The sequence below is a fragment of the Cetorhinus maximus genome, chromosome 20 (assembly GCF_964194155.1).
Source record: "Cetorhinus maximus chromosome 20, sCetMax3.hap1.1, whole genome shotgun sequence".
NCBI classification, from domain to species: Eukaryota; Metazoa; Chordata; class Chondrichthyes; order Lamniformes; family Cetorhinidae; genus Cetorhinus; species Cetorhinus maximus.
This window is the reverse complement of record NC_135898.1, coordinates 88,974,132-88,996,257: the sequence shown is the minus strand read 5'-3', so window position 1 is coordinate 88,996,257 and position 22,126 is coordinate 88,974,132. Positions and strand designations below refer to the sequence as shown.

At 43.3% G+C, this 22,126-nt stretch overlaps 1 protein-coding gene across 1 annotated transcript; it reads right to left on the bottom strand.

Annotated features, from left to right (window-relative positions):
• cyp17a1 (cytochrome P450, family 17, subfamily A, polypeptide 1) lies at positions 1 to 21,896 on the bottom strand. Its single transcript, XM_078565294.1, has 8 exons — positions 21,163 to 21,896; positions 18,799 to 18,937; positions 17,592 to 17,821; positions 17,305 to 17,391; positions 14,274 to 14,483; positions 11,349 to 11,518; positions 2,951 to 3,054; positions 1 to 1,615 (listed from the first exon to the last, which is right to left on the bottom strand). Exons 1-8 carry the CDS (start codon positions 21,472 to 21,474, stop codon positions 1,353 to 1,355), a joined length of 1,515 nt encoding a protein of 504 aa, XP_078421420.1. The 5' UTR covers positions 21,475 to 21,896; the 3' UTR covers positions 1 to 1,352.
• Between the last annotated feature and the right edge of the window lie 230 nt (positions 21,897 to 22,126).

Genomic DNA, 22,126 nt, shown 5'->3' with positions numbered 1-22,126 from the left:
CCCAAAAAGCAACAATCACTGCAGGTTTATTGAGTTGTAAGCAGAAGTTAATAGTGATAGACTGTTTTCAACACTGAGCTTCGGAGATGTGCTATCAGGCACAAGGATGGCCACATGGCCTTGGATGCAATATCCACTGCAGCAACACTATCTGACACAAAATCTTTAACATTTAGAAATCAACATTGATCTGACATAATCAATGAGCCGATAAATGCCTCACCATAAATGTCAGTCTATTCTACTGATAGAATGCATGCTAGTAATTTTCCCAGGACAACAGCCCATTGAAGCTACAATTGTTACATGTTTTGAAGAGGCAGTCTAGTCTGGGGACTTTTTTTAAAAAAAGAAATGGAGAATCTCACTAACCAACGCCCTTCTACCCAAACCTCTTTTAAAGAGGGGGAAGCTTCGCTATTTAGACCTTCATTAAAGGGAGTTTTGTTCAGAATTTTGCCTCGGAGGTTGCTGACGCCATCAGAGAGCTGAATAAATCGTAGAATCATCCTCCGTGAAGAACAGTATCTGCAACTAATAATTCAGCTCCCTCATTCCATCTGTCTGAGTGATAAAGGATAGTTCTCTCTTTGCCAAACCAAGGACAGCTCCTGTTCATGCCAAAGGCGTGTATGGAGCGGATGGTGCTGTCCTGAGCAAACTAACGTTCACCTCTGAGCTCTGGGTCTGTGTGTTCATCCCAGGCTGATGGAATACAAGTCTGCTGTATCTGTCAGCCAAGAGTGGATCTGCATTAAATATGTTCGAGCAGCTTGAATCTTGACTAGCAACTTGCACCCACCGTGTGAAACTAACATGAATGGAGCCATTTCGATCAGAGAGGCTTTTGCGTACCTGGGATGGGAAGTGGAAAGTAAAGTCACAATTGTGCAGCAGTGGATATGGTCCAGAATTGTGGTTTGTCTTTTGGGGGAAAATTGGTGCATTCCTAAAATCATCCCTGAAACACCTGTTTGCATTTGACCCAAAAATGGCCATTTTCATGGAGCTGGTATTGAACTTTCTGTAAACCCTACCTTAGCCTTGCAAACTCCACGTCGCCCTTTGCCCACGTGTTTGCAATTTATGGTACTATTCCTCAGCAGCTTTAGATGTGATAAAAAATTAAACCAGTAAGTGAAAACAGTTTAAACACACAAGGCCAAGCAATGTGTAAATTATACACTGAGTAGATATAGGGCCGAGTAGAACATAAGAAATAGGAGCAGAAGTAGGCCATTCAGCCCCTTGGGCCTGCTCAGTAGACTTGCAATTGCTTCCATTGTTCCATTGCAGTGGGTGGCTTTGCCAGGACTGATTGATGCTTCAGCGGCCATTGGCATTCAGCTGCGTTACCCGCGATTTTTCCACTCCTTCCTGAGTCTGAGCTGCACGTGGAACTTCGGTGCCTGAACAATGATCCCAAACTTTCCTACCAAGCTGGGCAGGGGGTGACCTGGGGGGACTTGGGCAGTGAAACGTTGAAAAAACCAAGACGAGAAGAGGAATATTTCCATCTTTGCCAGCATCTCTCCAAGACACGCCCTGACACCAGCCCCAAAAGGCATGTAGCTACCCGAAGGCGAGTATTTGCCATCCTTGTCCAAGAACCGGCCTGGAAGAGAGAAGAAAGGAATTTTTTTTAATTATTATTATTATACAGCCAACCCATTTAACGTGAGACGTTTGAGAGGCTCCTCTCAGCAGTTCTGATCTGGAGCTGAGATCTGGGGAACTTTCCACCTCATTGACTTATTGGAGCGGTTCCTCCAAAAGGGAAGATACTGGGGATGCTGGAAATCTGAAATATAAACAGAAAATGCTGGAAATACTCAGCAGGTCAGGCAGCATCTGTAGAGAGAGAGAGAGAGAGAAACAGCGTGGATGGGATGTGGTGGGATGCATATTGCTCATGTCATCCAGTAGAAAATTCCATTTTCAGCCAACCAACTTCAGGAAAGGCTGCCCCCACAGCAATAATAAACTGGGGGCGGCCTTAACGAACGGAAGATGGGACTTCAGCCCCTTGAGGAAAGCAGGTCCCACCCATGGGAGCTGCCGGCCAATCTGATTTGCTGGTAGCTGAGTAGTCCCAGCAGCGCCAGCAGCAAGTAGTGGCCACTGCCGGGACTACAAGGGAGTCCCAAGCAGGAAGACAACATGGATACCAAACTAAGGTGGAAACAGGGTTTTTGGTCGGGGAGGGATCGAGGACCCCAGGGAGGGGTGGGTAGAGGACTGGGAGGGAGGGAGGGTCATTGTTTTGTAAACCAGTGGGGAGGCACAAAGCAGGCTTACCATCTTTGGATGGGGTGCCCCCAAAGGGCACAGGGCACCCCCCAAAAGGAAGTACCCCCTACTTCCTTCCCACCTTTTAGCCTGAGATCAGGAAAGAGTGGGCTGGCCCCCTTTGTTCTGCCTTCTCCCATCCACCATATTATGGTAGCAGAGGAGGAAACAGGGTCTTGTGCCCATTAATTGGCAACTTAAGGGCCTTAATAGGCTTAAGGGCAGGCAGGTTGGCTAATGCCTTACCTGCCCACCCTGTTATGAGGTGGGTGGGAAGATGTTGGGTTAGCCACCTGTTCTATTTTACGTGGCCCCCCCACTGCCTACAAATATGCTGATGGGGGGTTGGGTGTAAAATTCCTCGCCCCCGCCGGTGTTTCAGGCCGATGACCTTTCGTCACAGGTTTAGAGACACGGAAAGGGGGAAGGTGTGTGATAGGACAGAAGAGAGGACAGGTTAAATAAGAAAAGGAGTGATAGTGCAAGGCAAAAAGGAGGTGGCAATGGGATAAGGAAAGAAAGAAAATGGTTTAGAGGCAATGAAGATGGTAGGGTCGTTACCAGAGCCTGCTATTTGAATGAAATGGGAGCAGTGGTTACAATCTGAAGTTGTTGAACTTGATGTTGAGCCCACAGGGTTGTAAAATTACAAAGCTCTTACCTGGATCAAAGGCATCGGGATTCTTCCACTCCTTCTCGTCATGATGAATTGCCCAGAGGTTGATGATTACACGAGTTTCTTTGGGGACTGTGTACTCACCAATGCTATAAATCAATAAATTGGAATCGGTGTTAAAACTGCATCTCTCAGAATGTCAATTATTGTTTGCTAGGAAGAGATGGAATCCTGGAAAAGAAAGGACAGGAAATTTTACATTTCCATAGCGCCTTTCACAGCCTTGGGACATCCCAACATGTTTGCAGCCAGTGAGGTACCTTTGAAGCGTGGTCACTGTTGTAGTGTAGGAAACGCAGCAGCCAATTTACACAGCAAGCTCCCACAAACAGCAATGAGATAAATCACAGAATCGTTATCGTGCAGAAGGAGGCCATTCGGCCCATCCTGTCTGCACCGGCTCTCTTAGCATTTTAACTTGGTGCCAATCTCCTGCCTTTTCCCCATAACCCTAACATTGTTTCTATTTAACTAACCATCCAATGCCCTCTTGAATGCCTCAATCGAACCCGGCTCCACCACACTTCCGGACAGTGCATTGCAAACCCTAGCTACTCGCTGTGTGAAAAAAAAATTTTCTCACCTCGCATTTGCATCTTTTGCAAAACGCTTTGAAACTGTGCCCTCTGGTTCTTGATCCATTTACGAGCAGGAACAGTTTCTCCCTATCTGCTCTGTCCAGACCCCTCATGATTTTGAAAACTTCTATCAAGTCTCCTCTCCAAGGAAAACAGTCCCAACTTCTCCAGTCTTTCCTCACAACTGAAGTGTCTCATCCGTGGATCCATTCTCGTAAACCTCTTCTGCACCCTCTCCAATGTGTTCACATCCTTCCTATAGCGTGGCACCCAGAACTGTACACAATACTCAGATAATCATCAGATAATCCTATTTTTATTGATGTCAGTTGACGTATTAATACTGGTCAGGCCTGCTCTTCTTTAAATCATGCCATGGGATCTTTTATGTCTACCTGAGAGAGCAGATGAGGCCTCGGTTTAGCATCTCATCCATCAGATGGCAGTCCTGAGTTGCAGCACTCCCTCAGTATTGCACTGCAGTTTCAGCCTGGATTATGTGCTCAAGTCTTTGGGGTGGAGTTTGAATTCGTAATTTTCTGACTCAGAACTTACTCAGATAAGAACTGGATCTATTAACTCCAAGAAGATTTAGGGAAGACATGATAGAAGGTTATAAAATAATGAAAGGACTGGATATTATGTCTACTGCTAGACTATTCCAGTTTAACAGATAAGGGAGGACCAAGGGCACATGAGTTAAGCTATGTATCCCTAGGAATAGACTGGATGTCAGGCAACTTCTTTATTCAGTAAGTAGTGAGCCTCTGGAATACATTACCAACTGGTGTGACTCCGTGTGAACATACGAATTAGGAGCAGGAGTAAGTCACTCAATAACCTTCACCCCCTTGCTTATCAGGAATCTACCTAACTCTGCCTTAAAAATATTCAAAGACTCTGCTTCTACTGCCTTTTGAGGAAGAGAGTTCCAAAGTCTCACTGCCCTCTGAGTGAAAAAATCTCTCCTCATCTCTGTCTTAAATGGGTGATCCATTATTTTTAAACAGTGACCCCTAGTTCTCGATTCTCCCACAAAAGGAAACATCCTTTCCACATCCACCCTGTCAAGACCCCTCAGGATCTTATATATTTCAATCAAGTCACTTCTTACTCTTCTAAACTCGAGTGGATACAAGCCTAGCTTGTTCAACCTTTCCTCATAAGACAACCCGCCCATTCCAGGTTTTAGCCTAGTCAACCTTCTCTGAACTGCTTCCAATGAATTTACATCCTTCTTTAAATAAGGAGACCAATACTGTACGCAGTACTCCTGACGTGGGCCAGGGTTTTTCAGCCCCACTGTGGTGTGTATACTGACCCCCCGCCTCCCCCCCCCACAGTGGATGCGGTAAGCCATTTAAATTTCCATTTTGTTCGGTGGGACCGTAACATCAGGCCAGGCAGGAGGGGCTGTAAAATCCTGGCCATGGACTTTACCAATGACCTTATAACTGAAGCATAACCTCCCTACTTTTGTATTCAATTCCCCTCCCAATAAACAATAACATTCTATTAGTTTTCCTAATTACTTACTGTACCTGCATACTAACATTGCGATTCATGCACTAGGACACCCAGATCCCTCTGCACCTCAGAGCTCTGCAATCTCTCACCATTTAGATAATAAGCATTGTTTTTATTTTTCTGTCACAACTGACAATTTTACATTTGCTCACATTATACCCCACTTACCAGGTTTTTTCCCGCTCACTTAACCTATCTATATCCCTTTGTTGCCCCTTTATGTCCTCTACCCATCTTTGTGTCATCAGCAAGTTTAACAATCGTACCTTCGGACCCTTCAACCAAGTCATTTATATAAATTGTAAAAAGTTGAGGCCTCAATGCTGGTCCCTTTGGCACACCACTCTTTACATTTTACCAACCAAAAAAAGATCAGTTTATACATACCATATGTTTCCTGTTAGTGAGCCAATCTTCTCTCCATGCCAATATGTTACCCCCTACACCATGAGCTTTTATTTTTTGCAATAACCTTTGATGTAACACCATATCAAATGCCTTCTGGAAATCTAAGTATGGTAAATCCATCGATTCCCCTTTATTCACAGCTTATGTTACTTCTTCAAAGAACTCCAATGAATTGGTTAAACATGATTTCCCTCTCAAAAAACCATGTTGACTCTGCCTGGTTGCCTTGAATTTTTCCAATTGTCTTGTTATACGTATTTAATAATAGCTTCTAACATTTTCCCTATGACAGATGTTAAGCTAACTGGCCTGTGGTTTCTTGGTTTCTGTCTCCCTCCCTTTTTGAATAAAGGAGTTACATTTGCTATTTCCAATCTAATGGAGCCTTTGCCTGAATCTAGGGAATTTTGGAAAATTAAAACCAACGCATCAACCCTTTCCCTAGCCACTTCTTTTAAGACTCTAGGATGAAGTCCATCAGACCGTGGGACTTGTCAACCCGCAGCTCCAACAATTTACTCAGTACCACTTCCCTGGTGATTGCAATTTTCTTGAGTTCCTCCTTCCCATTTCCTGATTTATAGCTATTTCTGGTATGTTACATGTATCCTCTATAGTGAAGACCAATGCAAAATACCTGTTCAATTCATCTGCCATTCCCTTATTTTCCATTATTAACTTCCCCGATTCACTTTCCATAGGACCAATGCTCACTTTGTTAACTCTTTTCTTTTTTAAATATCTATAGAAACTCTTACCATCTATCTTTATATTTCTAGCTAGCTTTCTCTTGTGCTGTAATTTTTCCTTTCTTATCAATCTTTTAGTCATTGTTTGCTGTTTTTAAACCTTCTGTCCAATCTTCTGACCTGCCACCATATTTGTGCAATTATATGCTTTTTCTTTAAGTTTGATACTATCTTTAACTTTTTTAGATAACCACGGATGGTGGGTCCTCCCCTTGGAATTTTTCTTTCTCATTGGAATGTATCTATTCTGTGCATTCTGAAATATCCCCTTAAATGATTGCCACTCCATCTCTATTGACCTATCCCTTAACCTGATTTGCCAGTTCACTTTAGCTAGCTCTGCTTTCATGCCCTCATAGTTGCCCTTATTTATGTTTAAAATACTAGTCTTAGATCCACTCTTTTCTCCCTCAAACTGAATGTAAAATTCAATCATATTATGATCACCGCCACTTAGAGGCACCATCACTATATGAGGTAATTAATTAATCCTATCTTGTTGTACAACACCAGGTCTAGTATAAAATCAAAAAACTACTGCGGATGCTGGAAATCCAAAACAAAAACAGAATTACCTGGAAAAACTCAGCAGGTCTGGCAGCATCGGCGGAGAAGAAAAGACTTGACGTTTCGAGTCCTCATGACCCATCAACAGAACTCAGTTCTGTTGAAGGGTCATGGGGACTCGAAACGTCAACTCTTTTCTTCTCTGCCAATGCTGCCAGGTCTAGTATAGCCTGCTTTCTCTGGTTGGTGCCAGAACGTGCTGTTCTAAGAAACTATCCCGAATACACCCTATGAATTCCCCATCTCGGCTACCTTTGCCCATCTGATCTTTCCACTCTATAAATAGATTAAGATTCCCCATGATTATCGCCGTACCTTTCAGACAAGCTCCTATTATTACATCCTTTATATCCCTTCCTACCATGCGTTTATTGTTAAGGGGCCTGTACACCACTCCCGCAAGTGACTTCTTGCCTTTATCATTTCTCATCTCTACCCAAACCGTTTCCACATCCTGGTTTCCTGAACCTAGATCATCCCTCTCTATTGTGCTCGTACCATCATTAATTAACAGAGCCACCCCTCCACCTTTTCCTTTGTGTCTTCAAAATGGGCTAGACCACTTATTGTCTGCAGCAGAGATTACAATATGTAGAGGATATTTAAGTGTCTGTATAGATAATGCATGGTCAATGTCATCTTCAGGGCTGGTTACAATCACTTGAGGGGCATCAGAGAGGAATTTTTCAGAATTCATTTTTCCCCTGTTTTTAACTCTGTTATTTTACCTCGTCACAAGAAGCTACAGGGATTGGGTTAGGGGGCAAGGGGGCAGGAAGTGTCCAGTCACATGATTTCAGTCATCATGAGTGTTGGAACTGTTGGAGCAGCTGGACTTTTCCTGCCCTGGATTTTCCTAAACCCTTACTTAGTGATGCCAACTGAATCACAGATGACAAGTTTTTCATCGACCCTATTGGTTTATGGTATCGTCCAATGCACCCCAGCTTGCTGTTTTTTCTTAAAACCCAGGTGAAAAGCCCAAGAGCCCCATGATGACATTGTGGCTGGCCCAATCCCTGCTGTTAAAGTATGAGTTGCAAACATCATCCATCTGCCCACACTAACTATTGCCGCAACTCAGAAGCTTTGAGCATTAAATGTCTTTGTGTATGACATGCACTGTTCCTCTCTCCTCCTAATTTGGGTCTCGCGTTTTACTATCCTTGTGTGGTGCACGCCCATCGTATTTTGGCTTTCAAATAATATGTTAGACCTGAAAACTATTAATGCTTGGAAATATCTGATTGTCCAAGTATTTGGCTTTACAAAACCAATTTTGGAAGTTATAGATTTACTGAAGGATTCAGATGTGCCGGCATGGTTGGAATTGATTAGGAGGTAGCAGACAGAAAGTAGAGATAAAGTACATACACTCCAATCCAATATCGGTTACATGGATGAATTGGAGAAGCTGGAGCTGCTTTCCTTAGAGAAGAGAGAGTTGAAAGGAGATTTGATAGAGATGTTCAGAATCATGAAGTATCTGGATAGAGCAGATACAGAGAAACTGTTGCCATTGGTGGAAGGGTTAAGAATCAAGGTACATCAATTTCAGGTGATTGGCAAAAGAACCAGAGGCGAGATGGGAAAAAAGCTTTTTTACATAGTGAGTGGTTTCGATCTGGAATGCACAGCCTAGCAGTATGGTTGATACAGATTCAATAGCAGCTTTCAAAGGGGAACTGGATGACTATCTGAAGAGATAGTGTTCAGGGGAAAAGATGAGGGGTTAGGACTAGCTGAATTACTCTTATAGAGAGCCAGCACAGACACAACAGGCTGAATGGCCTCCTTTTGCGTCATAACCATTCTATGATTCTAATTGGCAGGATATGACTGGTGGTGAGCCCAGGGATCAGTACTGAGTCTCAGCATTTTGCTACATTTTTCAATGACCTACATGAAGGAACCTCTCTCTCTCTCTCTCTCTCTCTCTCTCTCTCTCGCTCTCTCGCTCTCTCGCTCTCTCGCTCTCTCGCTCTCTCGCTCTCTCTCTCTCTAGTATCCTCATTGTCCCAGGATAGCTTATGCCATGATAGCACTATGGGGCAAAGCAAGGAGGGAAACCCCAAGAACCACCTCTGCAAATACAGGGATTGAACCCATGCCATAGGCATTATTCTGCAAGATACTCTAGCCAGCTAGCCAACTGTGCAATATGACCCCTCGTACAAAGGGATAGAGAGTGTATAGCCAAGTTTGTTGAAGCTAAGATATGTAGCACAGTAAATATTGTGGATGAGAGCAGAAGGGTTGCAAAGGATCATTGATAGATTAGCTGAATGGGTACGACACTAACAACTTGGAGAAGTGTGAGGTCATGCACTTTGGACCGACAATCAGAGAATTTTCTAACTGGTGAGAAGCTAGGAACTAGAAACTTAGGGGTCCAGGTGCAGAAATCACTAAAATGTAGTGGACAGGTCAAGCAATAATTTCAAAAAAGGCTAATGGTATGATAGCCTTAATTTCAGGAGGGCTGGAATGCAATGTTATTCTACAGCTGAATAAAGCCCTGGTTAGACCATGTGGTAAAGTGAGGTACCTGTCCCTTTAAGAGAATGCAAGTGTACTGATCATGTGTCAGCACTGCCGAATCACTGTATACCACGGGCAACTGGGAACAGTAAGTCTAGTTCTGGAGGTTTCTGAGTGAGCACGTATGATCTGGTGCTCTACCCTATGTCTCAATAAACCATCACTGTTTATTCTTATATCAGTCTCTCCCCATTATTGACTGCAAGCAACAATTGATGAGAACATAGGAAGGCGTGCAGTTAGAGTTCGGTTGGCTAACGAACTCATTTACCCAAGACATAAAAGTGGTGACGAGGATAAAAACATTGCAAGACCCCCGAGTGAGGGTCCACAAGACAGGTGAGCAAGGCATTAGAGAGATTATCTGTACTTACCTTGTGAAATAGGCAACAGCCGGCAATCGGAGCAGAAAGCAGTGCTGCAGTTTAAAATTTAAAATAAACACGCTGCTGAATCGCGATCGTGGGTTACTACCAAAACTCAAAAAGAGCACGAAACCCAGCACAGAAAAGCTGACCACCACAGAGACAGAGTTTTAAAAAAAGGTGACTGCCTTTAAAGTGTCAATACATTTCAGCTCGGAGGGGAGGTGCAGCAAGAGTGAACATGACTGCACCCAGAACATGATGAAATCATCCACTGAGGGGCACAGTGGGCAACTGCCCCTGAAAAGGAGGCCTTGGAAACACCAGCCGAGGTCGTTGGGCTACGACGCACAACCCATCAAAGAAGGGCCTCCTGAGAGACTTGACCTGTAAACAGTTATTGTGTAAATAGTTGATGTGTTTTAAGCTTGTTAGCTGTACTTTTAAGTAAAGGAGGAGGTATGTGGTAAAGTGAGGTACCCTGTCCCTTTAAGAGAATGCAAGTGTACTGATCATGTGTCAGCACTGACGAATACTGTACAGCGCGGCCAACTGGGAACTTTACGTCTAATTCTGGAGGTTTCTGAGTGAACACATATGATCTGGTGCTCTGCCCTATGTCTCAATAAACCATCACTGTTTATTCTTACATTAGTCTCTCCCTGTTATTGATTGCAAACAGCAATTGATGAGAACATATGAAACTCTTTCGAGTTATCAACAGTCACAGATTGCAACTCTTTCGAGTACAATCACAGTTCTTGGTTTCCGGGAGTGGGACATGAACCCACAACCCTCTGATTCAAAGGCGAGGGTGCTATGAACTGAGCCATATGAAGGCGTGCAGTTAGAGTTCAGTTGGCCAATGAACTCGTTTACCCAAGACATAAAAGACCACATGGGAAATATTGTGTTCAATTCTGGGTACCGCACCACAGGAAGGATATATTGGCCCTGGAAATGGTACAGCACAGATTCATCAAAGTAATATCAGGGATAAAGGATTAAATTATGTGGATGGGTTGCATAGACTAGGCTTGTATTATTTCGAGTAGAGAAGATTAAGGGGTGATCTAGTTGGGGTCTTTAAAATGATTTAATGATTTGTGCAAGTAGTTGGTGAGCAATTACTTCTCTTTCTGACCACTGTTCATTCTAGGCTGCAACCAAACAGCTACCTACACAGGCCAAGTGCAAGTCAGCCCCATTTAAGTTACCACCTGTGCATGGCTGCACACAAAATAAATTAAAGGGCCCATGCACTTAAATGTCTAGGTCACGCACAACAAAAGAACATTGGAGGGAACGTTGCTGATCAGGAGTCCAGAAAAAGCAGGCATAGCCTGAATGTTAAAGCTAAGGCCGCTCAGTGGGGATATCAGGAAGCACCTCTCAAAAGGTAGCCAAAATCTGAAACTCTTTCCCTCAGAGGCTGTAGAGGCCGTGGGTCAATTGAAAAATTTAAAACTGAGTTTGACAGATTTTTCTGAGGTCAGGGCACGAAGGGATACGAAGCCAAGGAAGATAAATGAATTTAAGCTACAGATCAGGCGTGATCTAACTGAATGATGGAAGAGGCTCAAGGGGCTGAATGGTCTCCTGTTCCTGTGTTCCCAGTGAAGAATTCAAAACATGTGGATATATTTACCTGGAGTCTTCCAAAGCCACGTGTGGAATTAGGAGAGGTGATACTGGTTGAATCCGTAGGAGTTCACTGATGGTTGCACTGAGAAAATGTAAGTCGCCTTTATCACTCATTTGAGGAGTCCTTTCAAATCCAACGTTGCTATCAATCTCGTCTTGTATTTTCTTTTGAATCTGTAGTGAAAACAAAGGGTCAAACTATTCAGCTGTCTTACTAATCAATTATCTATCGAAAAGAAAGACAGATCTATCACAGGATGTCCCAAAGTGCTTTACAGCCAATGAAACACTTCTGAAGTGTAGGCAATGTTGTAGTGCAGGATAATCTACCTACAATATATTCAAAGTTTTTTGTTTGGTGTTTAGTTCTATATCTCACATTTTTGTTAAAAAACCTCTTATTGCTATGAAACAACATATTCTCCAACTCACTGCCATGGGAAACTTGTGTGTGAGAGTGTGTGTGTCTGTGAGTGTGTGAGTATGCGTGTGTAGAAGAGTGTGTAAGTTTGTGTGTATGTGGATGAGTATGTCTGTATATGAGTATGTGTGCGTGGATGAGTGTGCGAGTTTGTATGTGATTGTGAGTATGTCTGTATGTGAGTGTTTGCGTGTGTGAGTACGTGTATGCGGATGAGTGTGTGAGAGTTTGTGTGTCTGTGAATGTGAGTGTATCTCTGTATACAAGTGTTCATGCGTGTGTGCCTGTGTCTTTGTGTACATATATGTACTTCTGTGTGAACGCGAGGGTGTTTGTGAATATGTGCATGTGTGGATGGTTGTGTGTGTTTTTTTGTCTGTGTGTGTGTTTGTGTGTGTGTGTCAATGTAAACATTCCTGGGACAAACCTAAAAAGAGCTTATTACAGTGAATGTATAGAAAAGAAACCCCCGTTAAAAAAGTTTTAATTTACACGACTGATTCCTGGGATGAGGGGGGTTATCCAATGAGGAAAGATTGGACAGGTTGGGCCTGTATCCATTGGAGTTTAGAAGAATGAGAGGTGACCTTATTGAAACATATAAGATCCTGAGGGGACTTGACAGGGTGGATGCTGAGAGGATGTTTCTCCTTGTAGGAGAGAATATTAGGGGACACAGTTTAAAAATAAGGGTCGCCCATTTAAGACGGAGAGGAGGTGAAATTTTTTCTCTGAGGGTTGTGGGTCTATGGAACTCTCTCTCTCTCCAGAAAGCAAGGTGGAGGCAAGGTCTTGAATATTTTTAAGGCTGAGTTAGCTAGATTCTTGATTAACAAGGGAGTAAAAGGATATGGGGGGGTGTATACCTATAAATGGTATCAGGCTATACTTGAGAGTCATGGTTTTGCACTGAAGAAAATTTGAACTAACAAAGTACCCACTGCGCCACAAGCCCGCCCCATAGATATAGGTGCGCTAGATATAAAGCAGAAAACCGCTATTGAAGTTGTACAATATGTTGAATTTGTACAAGATGTCCAAATGCTGTAAGCCCTGGACAATATCCAGGCTTGGGCTGACAAGTGGCAAATAACATTTGCGCTACACAAGTGCCAGGCAATATCCAACAAGAGAGAATTCAACCTTCGCCCCTTGACATTCAATAGCATTACCATCGCTGAATCTCCCAGTATCAACATCCTGAGGGTTACCATTGACCAGAAAGTGAACTGCACTAGCCATATAAATACTGTGGCTACAAGATTTGGATTCAAATATCCTGCTGCGAGTAACTCACCTCCTGAATCCCCAAAGCCTGTCCACAATCTACAAGGCGCAGCTCCAATAACATTCAAGAAGCTTGGCACCATCCAGGACAAAGCAGCCTGCTTGATTGGCACCCCATCCACAAACATTCACTCCCTCCGCCACTGATGCACAGTAGCAGCAGTGTGTACCATCTACAAGATGCACTGCAGAAACTCACCAAGGCTCCTTGGACAGCACCTTCCAAACCCATGACCGCTACCACCTAGAAGGACAAGGGCAGCAGATAAATGGGAACAACACCACCTGCAAGTTCCCCTCCAGGTCACTCACCATTCTGACTTGGAAATATATCGTCATTCCTTCATTGTCACTGGGTCAAAATCCTGGAACTCTCTCCCTAATAGCACTGTGGGTGTACCTACACCACATGGAACGCAGTGGTTCAAGAAGGCAGCTCACCACCACCTTCTCAAGGGCAAACAGGGGGGGGTGGGGCAATAAATGATGGCCCAGCCAGCGAAGCTCACATCCCTTGAATTAATTTTTTAAAATGGAGCTTTAGACCTACTAATACAACAAGAATACTAGTGCCACAGAAAGGAAACAGCAAAGATTCACCACCTGATGAAAAGCCATTGATCCGAAATGTTAACTTTGCTTCTCTCTGCGCAGATGCTGCCTAACTTGCTGAGTGTTTCCAGAATTTTCTGTCATTTACTTTAATGTTAAAAGCATCCAAACTTTCCCACTCACAAATCCAACGTGGAATTCAGGAGAAACTCCTTCACGCAGGGAATGGTTAGAATGTGGAACTCGCTGCCTCAAGGAGTAGTCGAGACGAGTAACATTGATGCATTTAAGGGGAAGCTAGGTAAACAGAGAACCATAGAACCATAGAAAAGTTACAGCACAGGAGGAGGCCATTCGGCCCATCTTGTCCATGCCAGCCCGAGGACACCCAGGTGCCCTGTCTAATCTGACCTTCCTGCACCCGGCCCATACCCCTGCAGATCCAGGTACTTTTTAAAAGAGTTTAGAGTTTCCGCCTCTACCACCATCTGAGGGAGAAAGGAATGGAAGGATACGTTGATCAAGCGAGATGAAGCAAGCTGCCCAAAACTCGTGCGAAGCATTAAAGCCCCCAGCATGAACTTGTCAGGCTCAATGTTTCTATGCAATAAATACTGTGCAACACTCTGTAATCCATGTTGTATATTTTTCTTTCAATGTTTCTTCTACCTCAGGATGGTGGAGCAGGTAAACAATCATCCAAGCAATCGTATTGCTGGTGGTCTCTGTCCCGGCCCCAAATATGTCTGCCACTGACATAAGCAAGTGGTCATCCGTCAGTCTCTCCTCATACGCTGAATGGTTGTTATTCTCTGCATTCATCTTGGCTTTTAGCAAAACGTCAACCAAATCATGTATAGAGTCACTGCTGTAATTTGCCTGGAAAGTGGGAGGGAATAGAACAAGAGATCAAATAAATAATCAGCAACTACTAATGATAAATCAGGCTGTTCACAAAAGCCTCGGCAAGCTGGTCAATCTGTACTAATTGTAGTTGGGCCTTACCTTAATTATTACACTCAGCATTCAGTTCCCAGAGAAATATCGAGAAGAGCTATACACAGAAAAGCCTCAAGGTGGATCCCTAGTGTCAAAAGATTGAGTAATGAGGAAAAAGTTGGACTCTTTAGCCTAAAAGGGAATGAAGCTGATTGAGTGAGGAGAGCTTTATAGGTACAGTGAGTAGAATAGAAAAGTTCAGTCCCGAGAACAGTTTCAAGCTAAACCAAGACTCCAGGACAAGAAGATATAGGTCCAACCTGGTCAAAGGAAACGTTAGAACTGATATCAGGGAGAACTTTTGCAAATGTGGATTAATACCTGGAATGGTCTCCCAGGTAGGGGAGTGGAGGAAAACATTCGGCAATCATTCAGGAGGTGGGTCAATTCTGTTCCGGGGGAGGGATCTTAGCTTTCTATTGCTGGGACATACTAGATGTGCCAAATGGCCTCGGTTGTACCTTGTGCTGGAATTTAATGGAGGAAGCCAAAGGGTCCGTGAGCTCTGAGAATCTTAAATCCAGTCATACAGACTGGAGAATGGGATATAGCCATTGGGTAAATGTGCTGCACAGTGTGATGCAAAGATTTGGGAATTACCATGTTCAATCCCTACCCTGGGGAGGTGTTTCTCACTATGTGATTTGCACATCATGTAATGACAACAAGCGAGGGGTGCAAATTAGTATTAGTAAGAAAATTAAAGTAAATGTAAAGTGAATTCCCAAGTTACATTAGTTAACAAAATGTTCTCCCCCTGAATTAATTGTCCCCATTAAGATTCCTTGATTGGCAAGAGTAGTTCAGTCAGTGGGGAATGTTCAGTGTGTTATTGGAAAGCATTGCGACAACTATAAACTAACACTTCCTGTCCTCCAGTGAAGCTAAAGATTTGGATTCAAATATCCTGAGGTCCTCTTGGATGCCATAGGGAATGATTACACACTATTGGAAAAGAACCAGAGACTGGAAAAACACTTACGTATGGGAATTTACAAATATAAGATTAAGAACATAAGAAATAGGAGCAGGAGTAGACCATTCGGCCCCTCAAGCCTGCCCTGCTATCCAATAAGACCATGGCTGATCTGCCCCAGGCCTCAACTCTTTCGTGCCAGCTCCTCATAGCCCTCAACTCCTTGATATTTCAAAAATCTATCTACCTCCTCTTTAAATACTTTCGCCTCCATAACTCTCTAGGGATAAGAAATTCCAGACATTCACTACCCTCTAAGAGAAGAAATTCCTTCACATCTCAGTTTTATTCTGACCCTTTTACCCTTATTCTGTAACTATGTCCCCTAGTTCAAGATTCCCCCACTGGTGGAAACATCTTCTCAATATCTACCCTGCCAAGCCCCCTCAGAATCTTTTATGTTACAATAAGATCACCTCTCATTCTTTTAAACTCTAATGAATGAAGCCCTAACCTGTTTAGCCGTTCTTGATAAGTCAACCCCTTCATCCCAGGAATCAGCCTAGTGAATCTCTTTTGAACAGCCTCCAATGCCAGTATATCCTTTCTAAATATTGGGACCAAAACTGTACACAGTACTCCAGGTGCGGCCTCACCAATACCCTGTGCAGTTGTAACAAGACTTCCCTATTTTTAAACTCCAACCCTCTAGCAATACAGGCCAAAATTTCATTTGTCTTTTTAACTACTTGCTGCACCTGCATGCTAACCTTTTGTGTTTAGTGCACAAGAACACCCAGATCCCTCTGTGCTGCGCTTTATTGGAGTCTCTCTCCATTTAAATAATAGTCTGCTTTTTGATTTTTCCTACCAAAGTGCATGTGACCTCACACCTTAAACTCCATCTGCCAAGTTTTTGCCCACTCACTCAACCTGTCTATATCCCCTTGCAGATTCCTTATGTCCTCATCACAACATGTCCTCCCACCTATTTTTATATCATCAGCAAATTTGGATACATTACACTCTGCCTGTCCTCAACTCTGCTTGTATAATCTTCAAAGAAGTTGATTTCACAAAACCATGTTGACTCTGTTTGATTGTGTTAAGCTTTTCTAAATTGGATAGCTGAATGTGTTTTACACTTAATGCATAAAGGATGATTTGATTGAAGTTTTGAAGATATTAAGGGGAACTGATAGGGTCGATAGAGAGAAACTATTTCTGCTGGTTGGGGAGTGTAGGACTAGGGGGCATAGTCTACAAATTAGAGACCTTTCATGAGTGAAATTTAGAAAGATTTCTACACAAAGGGTGGTAGAAGTTTGGAGCTCTCTTCCACATATTGACACTAGATCAACTGTTAACTATAAATTTGAGATCGATAGAGTTTTGTTAACCAAGGGTATTAAGGGAAATGGGGGGGGAAACGTGGGTATACAAAGTTAGTTCACTGATCAGCTATGATCTCATTGAATGGTGGAACCAGCTTAAGTGTTTCCCACTATGTGATTTGCCAGAAGATAAGTTAATGTTTCAGGTCATCAGCACTAAAGAAAGATAAAAATGCAGTTGGTTTTAAAGCAATGATGGTGAACAAGATAGAACAGACAAACGGAAATCCCATCAGAGAGAAGGGTAGAACTTCTACCCTGTTCCTATGCTCCTATTTGTTCAATTGTTGACTGATCTGATAACACACACTATATGCAATAGCACGTATCCATTCAATTTCTTCCATAACACCAATGAAATTGAGGTGTTGTACATTTCATACCAAAGTACCTTGTGCTCTTCAAATTTCTTCTGAAGAATATTGTCTCGTCTTGTAATGTATTGCTTCAGAGTATGGAGTTCTTTATTGGGAAATATCTATAAGAAAGTAACAGAGAGACAGTATGTAATAAAGGTTATTGCGGGGTCAGCAATCGGAGGTTAATGTGCACAGTATTTGCATTCAGAGCCATCCATGATCAGAATTGCCAAACATTGTCCACAATCTGAGATTACCTCAGCCAGAGTCTAAGAATCTCAAGTTACAAATAGAATCAAATAGATTCAGAATGAAGTACCTGGAACCAGGGGAAGATGTCTATTAAGCTATCCTTTCCCACGGTGTCCACAATGCCTTGGGTGTAAACCAGCATTTCCTGAAGCTCTGGGTCATCTTTCTCATATTTTGAGTTGAAACAGAGCCAACAGGTTACATTGGTGACTGCCCGCTTCACTTCAGGCATGATGTCCAGCGGTGAGTCAAGAAAGTCTTCAAACATGCAGCATGCTGAATCAAGTCCTTGGCAAACTGTTCATCACCAGTCCATAACAAAGAGAAGAAAATTATTAGAGATAGGACTATCAGAACTTTAAATTAATGTTTCAGGTCATCAGAACTGAAGAAAGGTAAAAATATAGTTAGTTTGAAAGCAATGATGGTGAACAAGATAGAACAGACAAATGAAAATCCTGTTGGAGGATTCTTCAAGATAGGCATTCCTCAGGATTTCTGTTCATCTCTTCTACTTCATTCACCTTCATTGCCTTAAAATCTACTACATTTCAAAATTCCTTCATTTCTGGTTACACCTTCATGCAGCCCTTTCATCTACACTTGTCTGTTTTGGATATCTTCATACTTTTTTCTCCCCTTTTGGAGAGATTAGAATGGTATGGAGGATTCAAAGGCCGATTAACAACCTGTTCTGAGTAATGTAAACACACTTTCCCTGGAGTGGGACTTGAACCCAAAGCCTTTCAGCTCAGAAGTAGGAGAGCTAACCACTGAGTCAAGCTCTCCTCTACACTAAAGGCTCGCCATAAATACAAGTTTTCATAGCTTACTGCAGAACTAATTTCACACTACCTGGGACTGATATATTGAACTGTTCTAAATAATCACTTTTTCCTTCCAAACTCCTGATGACATTGGCTGTTCATAGTGCATATTGTGCTGCTATTGCTTATTCTCTGGTAATTCAGATCAATGGCCATTATTTATGCATGAACATCTGCAGTAAGATAGAAGCAGAATATGTTACATTGGCATTCACTTCCAGCTGTGGATAACACACAGGAGCAGAAACCCTGCCTAATCTTCTCTCTAATTCAGGCAAATGTCAAATCCCTCAAACCACCTCCACTTAGATCAGCTAGTCAGCACTAAGCAAGGATTGAGCCTGGGTCCTTACTTATGGGCATGACTTAGCCACTCATTGTTAAATACATTGCACCATCAGAGGGGTCATAAAGAATTGTTGGTGCAGGACTGTTAAGTGTACTCACTTATTTTCTCGATAGCTGATGATCTATCACCAATCAGAGAGATAGATGAATGAATAAGCTTCCTGTGAGACTTCCAGCCCGGGCAGTAGCTTCCGAATGCAATATCCTTCCCATTTCTGGACAGCAAGTCTGTAGTCACCTGAACAGAGAGAAGACATTATAGGTGCCTTGCTTTAACATTTAAATATTGGGTTACAATGACCCTGGTGGTGGGCTGTTGAAAGTAAAAAATATAGTTTGTTATCCATAAGGAGGAGAAAGGGGAATGTTGCATAAGAGAGATAAAGAGATGAAAGACGATGAGTTGTCCCTGTTCCTGTTTATGTGCAGTTTGCTCCTGTGTTTGGAAGCCCCTCTATCCCATGTTGTAGGATAGTATTTCAACATCCTATCCTCTCCCATCCATTTTTATACTTGCTCTAAGGAATTGATTGTTGCAGGTACTGCTGGCCCCTGTAATGTTGCGAACACAGAGATCTGATTGCAAGGGGGCAGGACTGGCTCTGTACATTTATAATACTGACAGTGGGAGTATTAACCGAAAGGCACAGAGGCGACAGGATAGGACAACAGGTTTTTGTGGGTATATAAAGCCTGTTCTGTGAACTTTGGTTTGAGTTGTTTGGGTCGGATTGTATTGGGCTGAGTTACTTGAGTCGATTGGATTGGTTAATTTGGGTTTGTGTCCTTTGACACTGTGAGCAGATTAATATTTGTCACCAGCCGCAATCCTCGGGCAGAACTTAATGCCCCCGCCACCCCACCCCCATGGAAAGTTTGATGGTGGAGGCATTTAATCAGGCGGGAGGGTGGTGGTTACGTGCTCCAATGCCTTCCCATCACTGACCCAATTAAGTCAAGGATGGGAAGGCCTGTAGACAGGCACCTAAAGTGGGTAACTATGGATACTGTCTGGGTCCTTCACTGAATTGCAAAGCTTATGGCAAATCTGTTGTCTGAGTCTGTCAGCCCAACTCCCCCCTCACCCACCACCCCTCAACCCCTGTGTGATTCTGTTGGGCCAAATGGTTTGTTTCTGGGCTGTACATGGGTTGTAATTGCATCTAAAGTGACTTTCAAAATGCTGGGAGAGGCCGAGTTAGTGAAAGAGATGAACCTGGATTCCAGTACCAGTGAGGAGGCAAAACGCAGATGATGGATTGTCTGACATTTACAGCAGGGCAGGAATTCTCAAACTACCCCTGGATGGTTTGTTCCAGATTGTGCCTGGCTTTGTGCATTTCTCACAGTTAATGCTCCATCCAGATTGGACAAGGGATCGTACAGACTTGTTCCATGTTTCATTTCTAATCATTAATGGGCAGGCGTGTTAACAGCAGCACAGGAACATTCAGTCTGCATTGTACATGCTTCGTCTTCCCATTAACCCAGATAAGACCAACGTGAGAAGCTATCAGGAACGTGTAAATGAAAAACTCAACCATAGAATATATGAAAAACCCAACAATGTGTCAGTGAATTATACACCAAGAAACAAGGTGCGAGGATGCTTGTAAACAGCATAAAGAGTAGCAGCAGGTCAGCCAAGCTGAATGATCTGCTTCTGTACTGAAGCTTCTATGTGATGTCACTGGCACACTGTGCCCCAGCGAGCACCGGCATCACTGAAATACATGCAAAGGCGGTGTGATGATAGCAGTTTCCCACAAGCACGTTTCTATACATAAAAGCCAAAGTGAAGGGTCAATACTCGAGGATGCATCTTAGGGGAAGCTGGATAAACACAGGACAGTGAAAGGATTGGAAGGATATGAGGCAATGATGGAGGGTCAGGAGGAGGCCCATGTTACATGTGAATGGGCCAGTTGAGCTGAATGACCTGTTCGTCAGGATTATGCAGTTTAAGTGCAAAGCCACAGCAAATCATGGACTCATGATTGGTTGATACCAAGATAGGACTAGGAGAAGGCTCAGGGAGAGCAGAACTTGAGCAGATTGTAGGGTTGAGTTGAAGCTGGTGAATCGAAATGAGGCAGTAATAAAACCACAAAATCCCTTACAGTCAATCCAAGAGAATAAACAAGGGACACAAATAATAATGCTCATTGCTTCTCCTTTGTTTCTTCTTTTTTTCCCCTCAAAATTTCAGAAACTCAGCGAGAGCCAATCAGTTAGATTGCTGAGAAACAGGATACAGCTCCCGTTTTAAGCAAAATATCTAAGCTCTTGAAATAAAGTGCAAGAAAAACGTTGCATGCCTACAATTTAATTTTAAAAAAGAATCTTGATTTCTATGAGCATATATAATTTGTGATACTGTAAACTTCAAAAAGTTCTGATTATCTGTTTAGCTGAACAGTGCGATTGCCAAAATAATCTATCCATTATTCAACGAAATCTTACCATACTGGGTCTGCCGGCAAAGATTTTTCCCTTTTTTAACAGGACTTCCTTGGCATGTTGATAGTTGTTGATCACCACCACATAGTGTGAACCCATCATCAGGGAAAAGATATTCCCGTAAGTTTTTTTGAGTTTCAGGAAGAGTAGGTGAGGAGGGAGATTACTCCGTAGGCTCAACAGGCTTCCGATCAACGGGAACGATGGCAAGCTTCTCGGGAGTCTGCTTCCATTCAGCTTGCTCTGAATAAGACCAGTCAAAGAGAAGATCATAAAGGCCGCAGTAAGGAACAGAGCAGACAGCAAGAGAATCATCTTCCCTGTGTTCTGAAGCCAGTTGCTTGGATCCTACAGTGGGACAAAGGGAGATTCTAACCCTTTTATAAGTTGGAGAAATCAGTGCCTTGACATAGGATCAAGGTTTCTGACTTGCAAAATAATTTCAAACTCAGCATTTTTGTTCCCCAGCCAATCCCAATCCCGTGAAATTCTACGCAGGCCCTGCAGAGAGCACTCTGACTCTAATACGGTCACAGCCAAACATTTCAAAGCGATGAACTGCAGTTAACCCTGTACATGGTAATTAACTTGCAGATGGTGAAACCCGTGCGCAATCGATACGGCCGGATTTTTCCAGTCAGCGGCGAGAGAGCGGGGACTTAACCATTCACCGCGCTCTACACCTGGTCCCGGGTTGTCGGTGGGCTGTTGCCTGGCAACTTGCTGCCTCCAGGGACAGGATTTTATGTCCCGTGGTGCCTGACCCCAATCGGGCGTAAAATCACGCGAGAACCCGTCGTCATTGGGCGATACTTTGCTCTGGGGGCGCGCTTTCGGCTGCTGCGCGTGCCCGCCGACAATTAAGAGGGCAGTTAAGCCCGTTGACGACACAAACGTCAGCGATTTCTCGTGGCCCGTCCAACCTTAAGGCAGGCGGGCAGGCCAGGAGCCCCGGCGGGCTTCTGAG

Excerpts from the sequence above, each read along its gene's own strand:
- cyp17a1 (XM_078565294.1), bottom strand. The coding sequence starts at position 21,474 with ATGATTCTCTTGCTGTCTGCTCTGTTCCTTACTGCGGCCTTTATGATC. Across the intron at positions 17,822-18,798 it reads ATCAGCTATCGAGAAAATAA|TTTGCCAAGGACTTGATTCA; the intron begins GTGAGTACACTT and ends GGTGATGAACAG. Across the intron at positions 14,484-17,304 it reads AGAAATTTGAAGAGCACAAG|GCAAATTACAGCAGTGACTC; the intron begins GTACTTTGGTAT and ends CCCACTTTCCAG.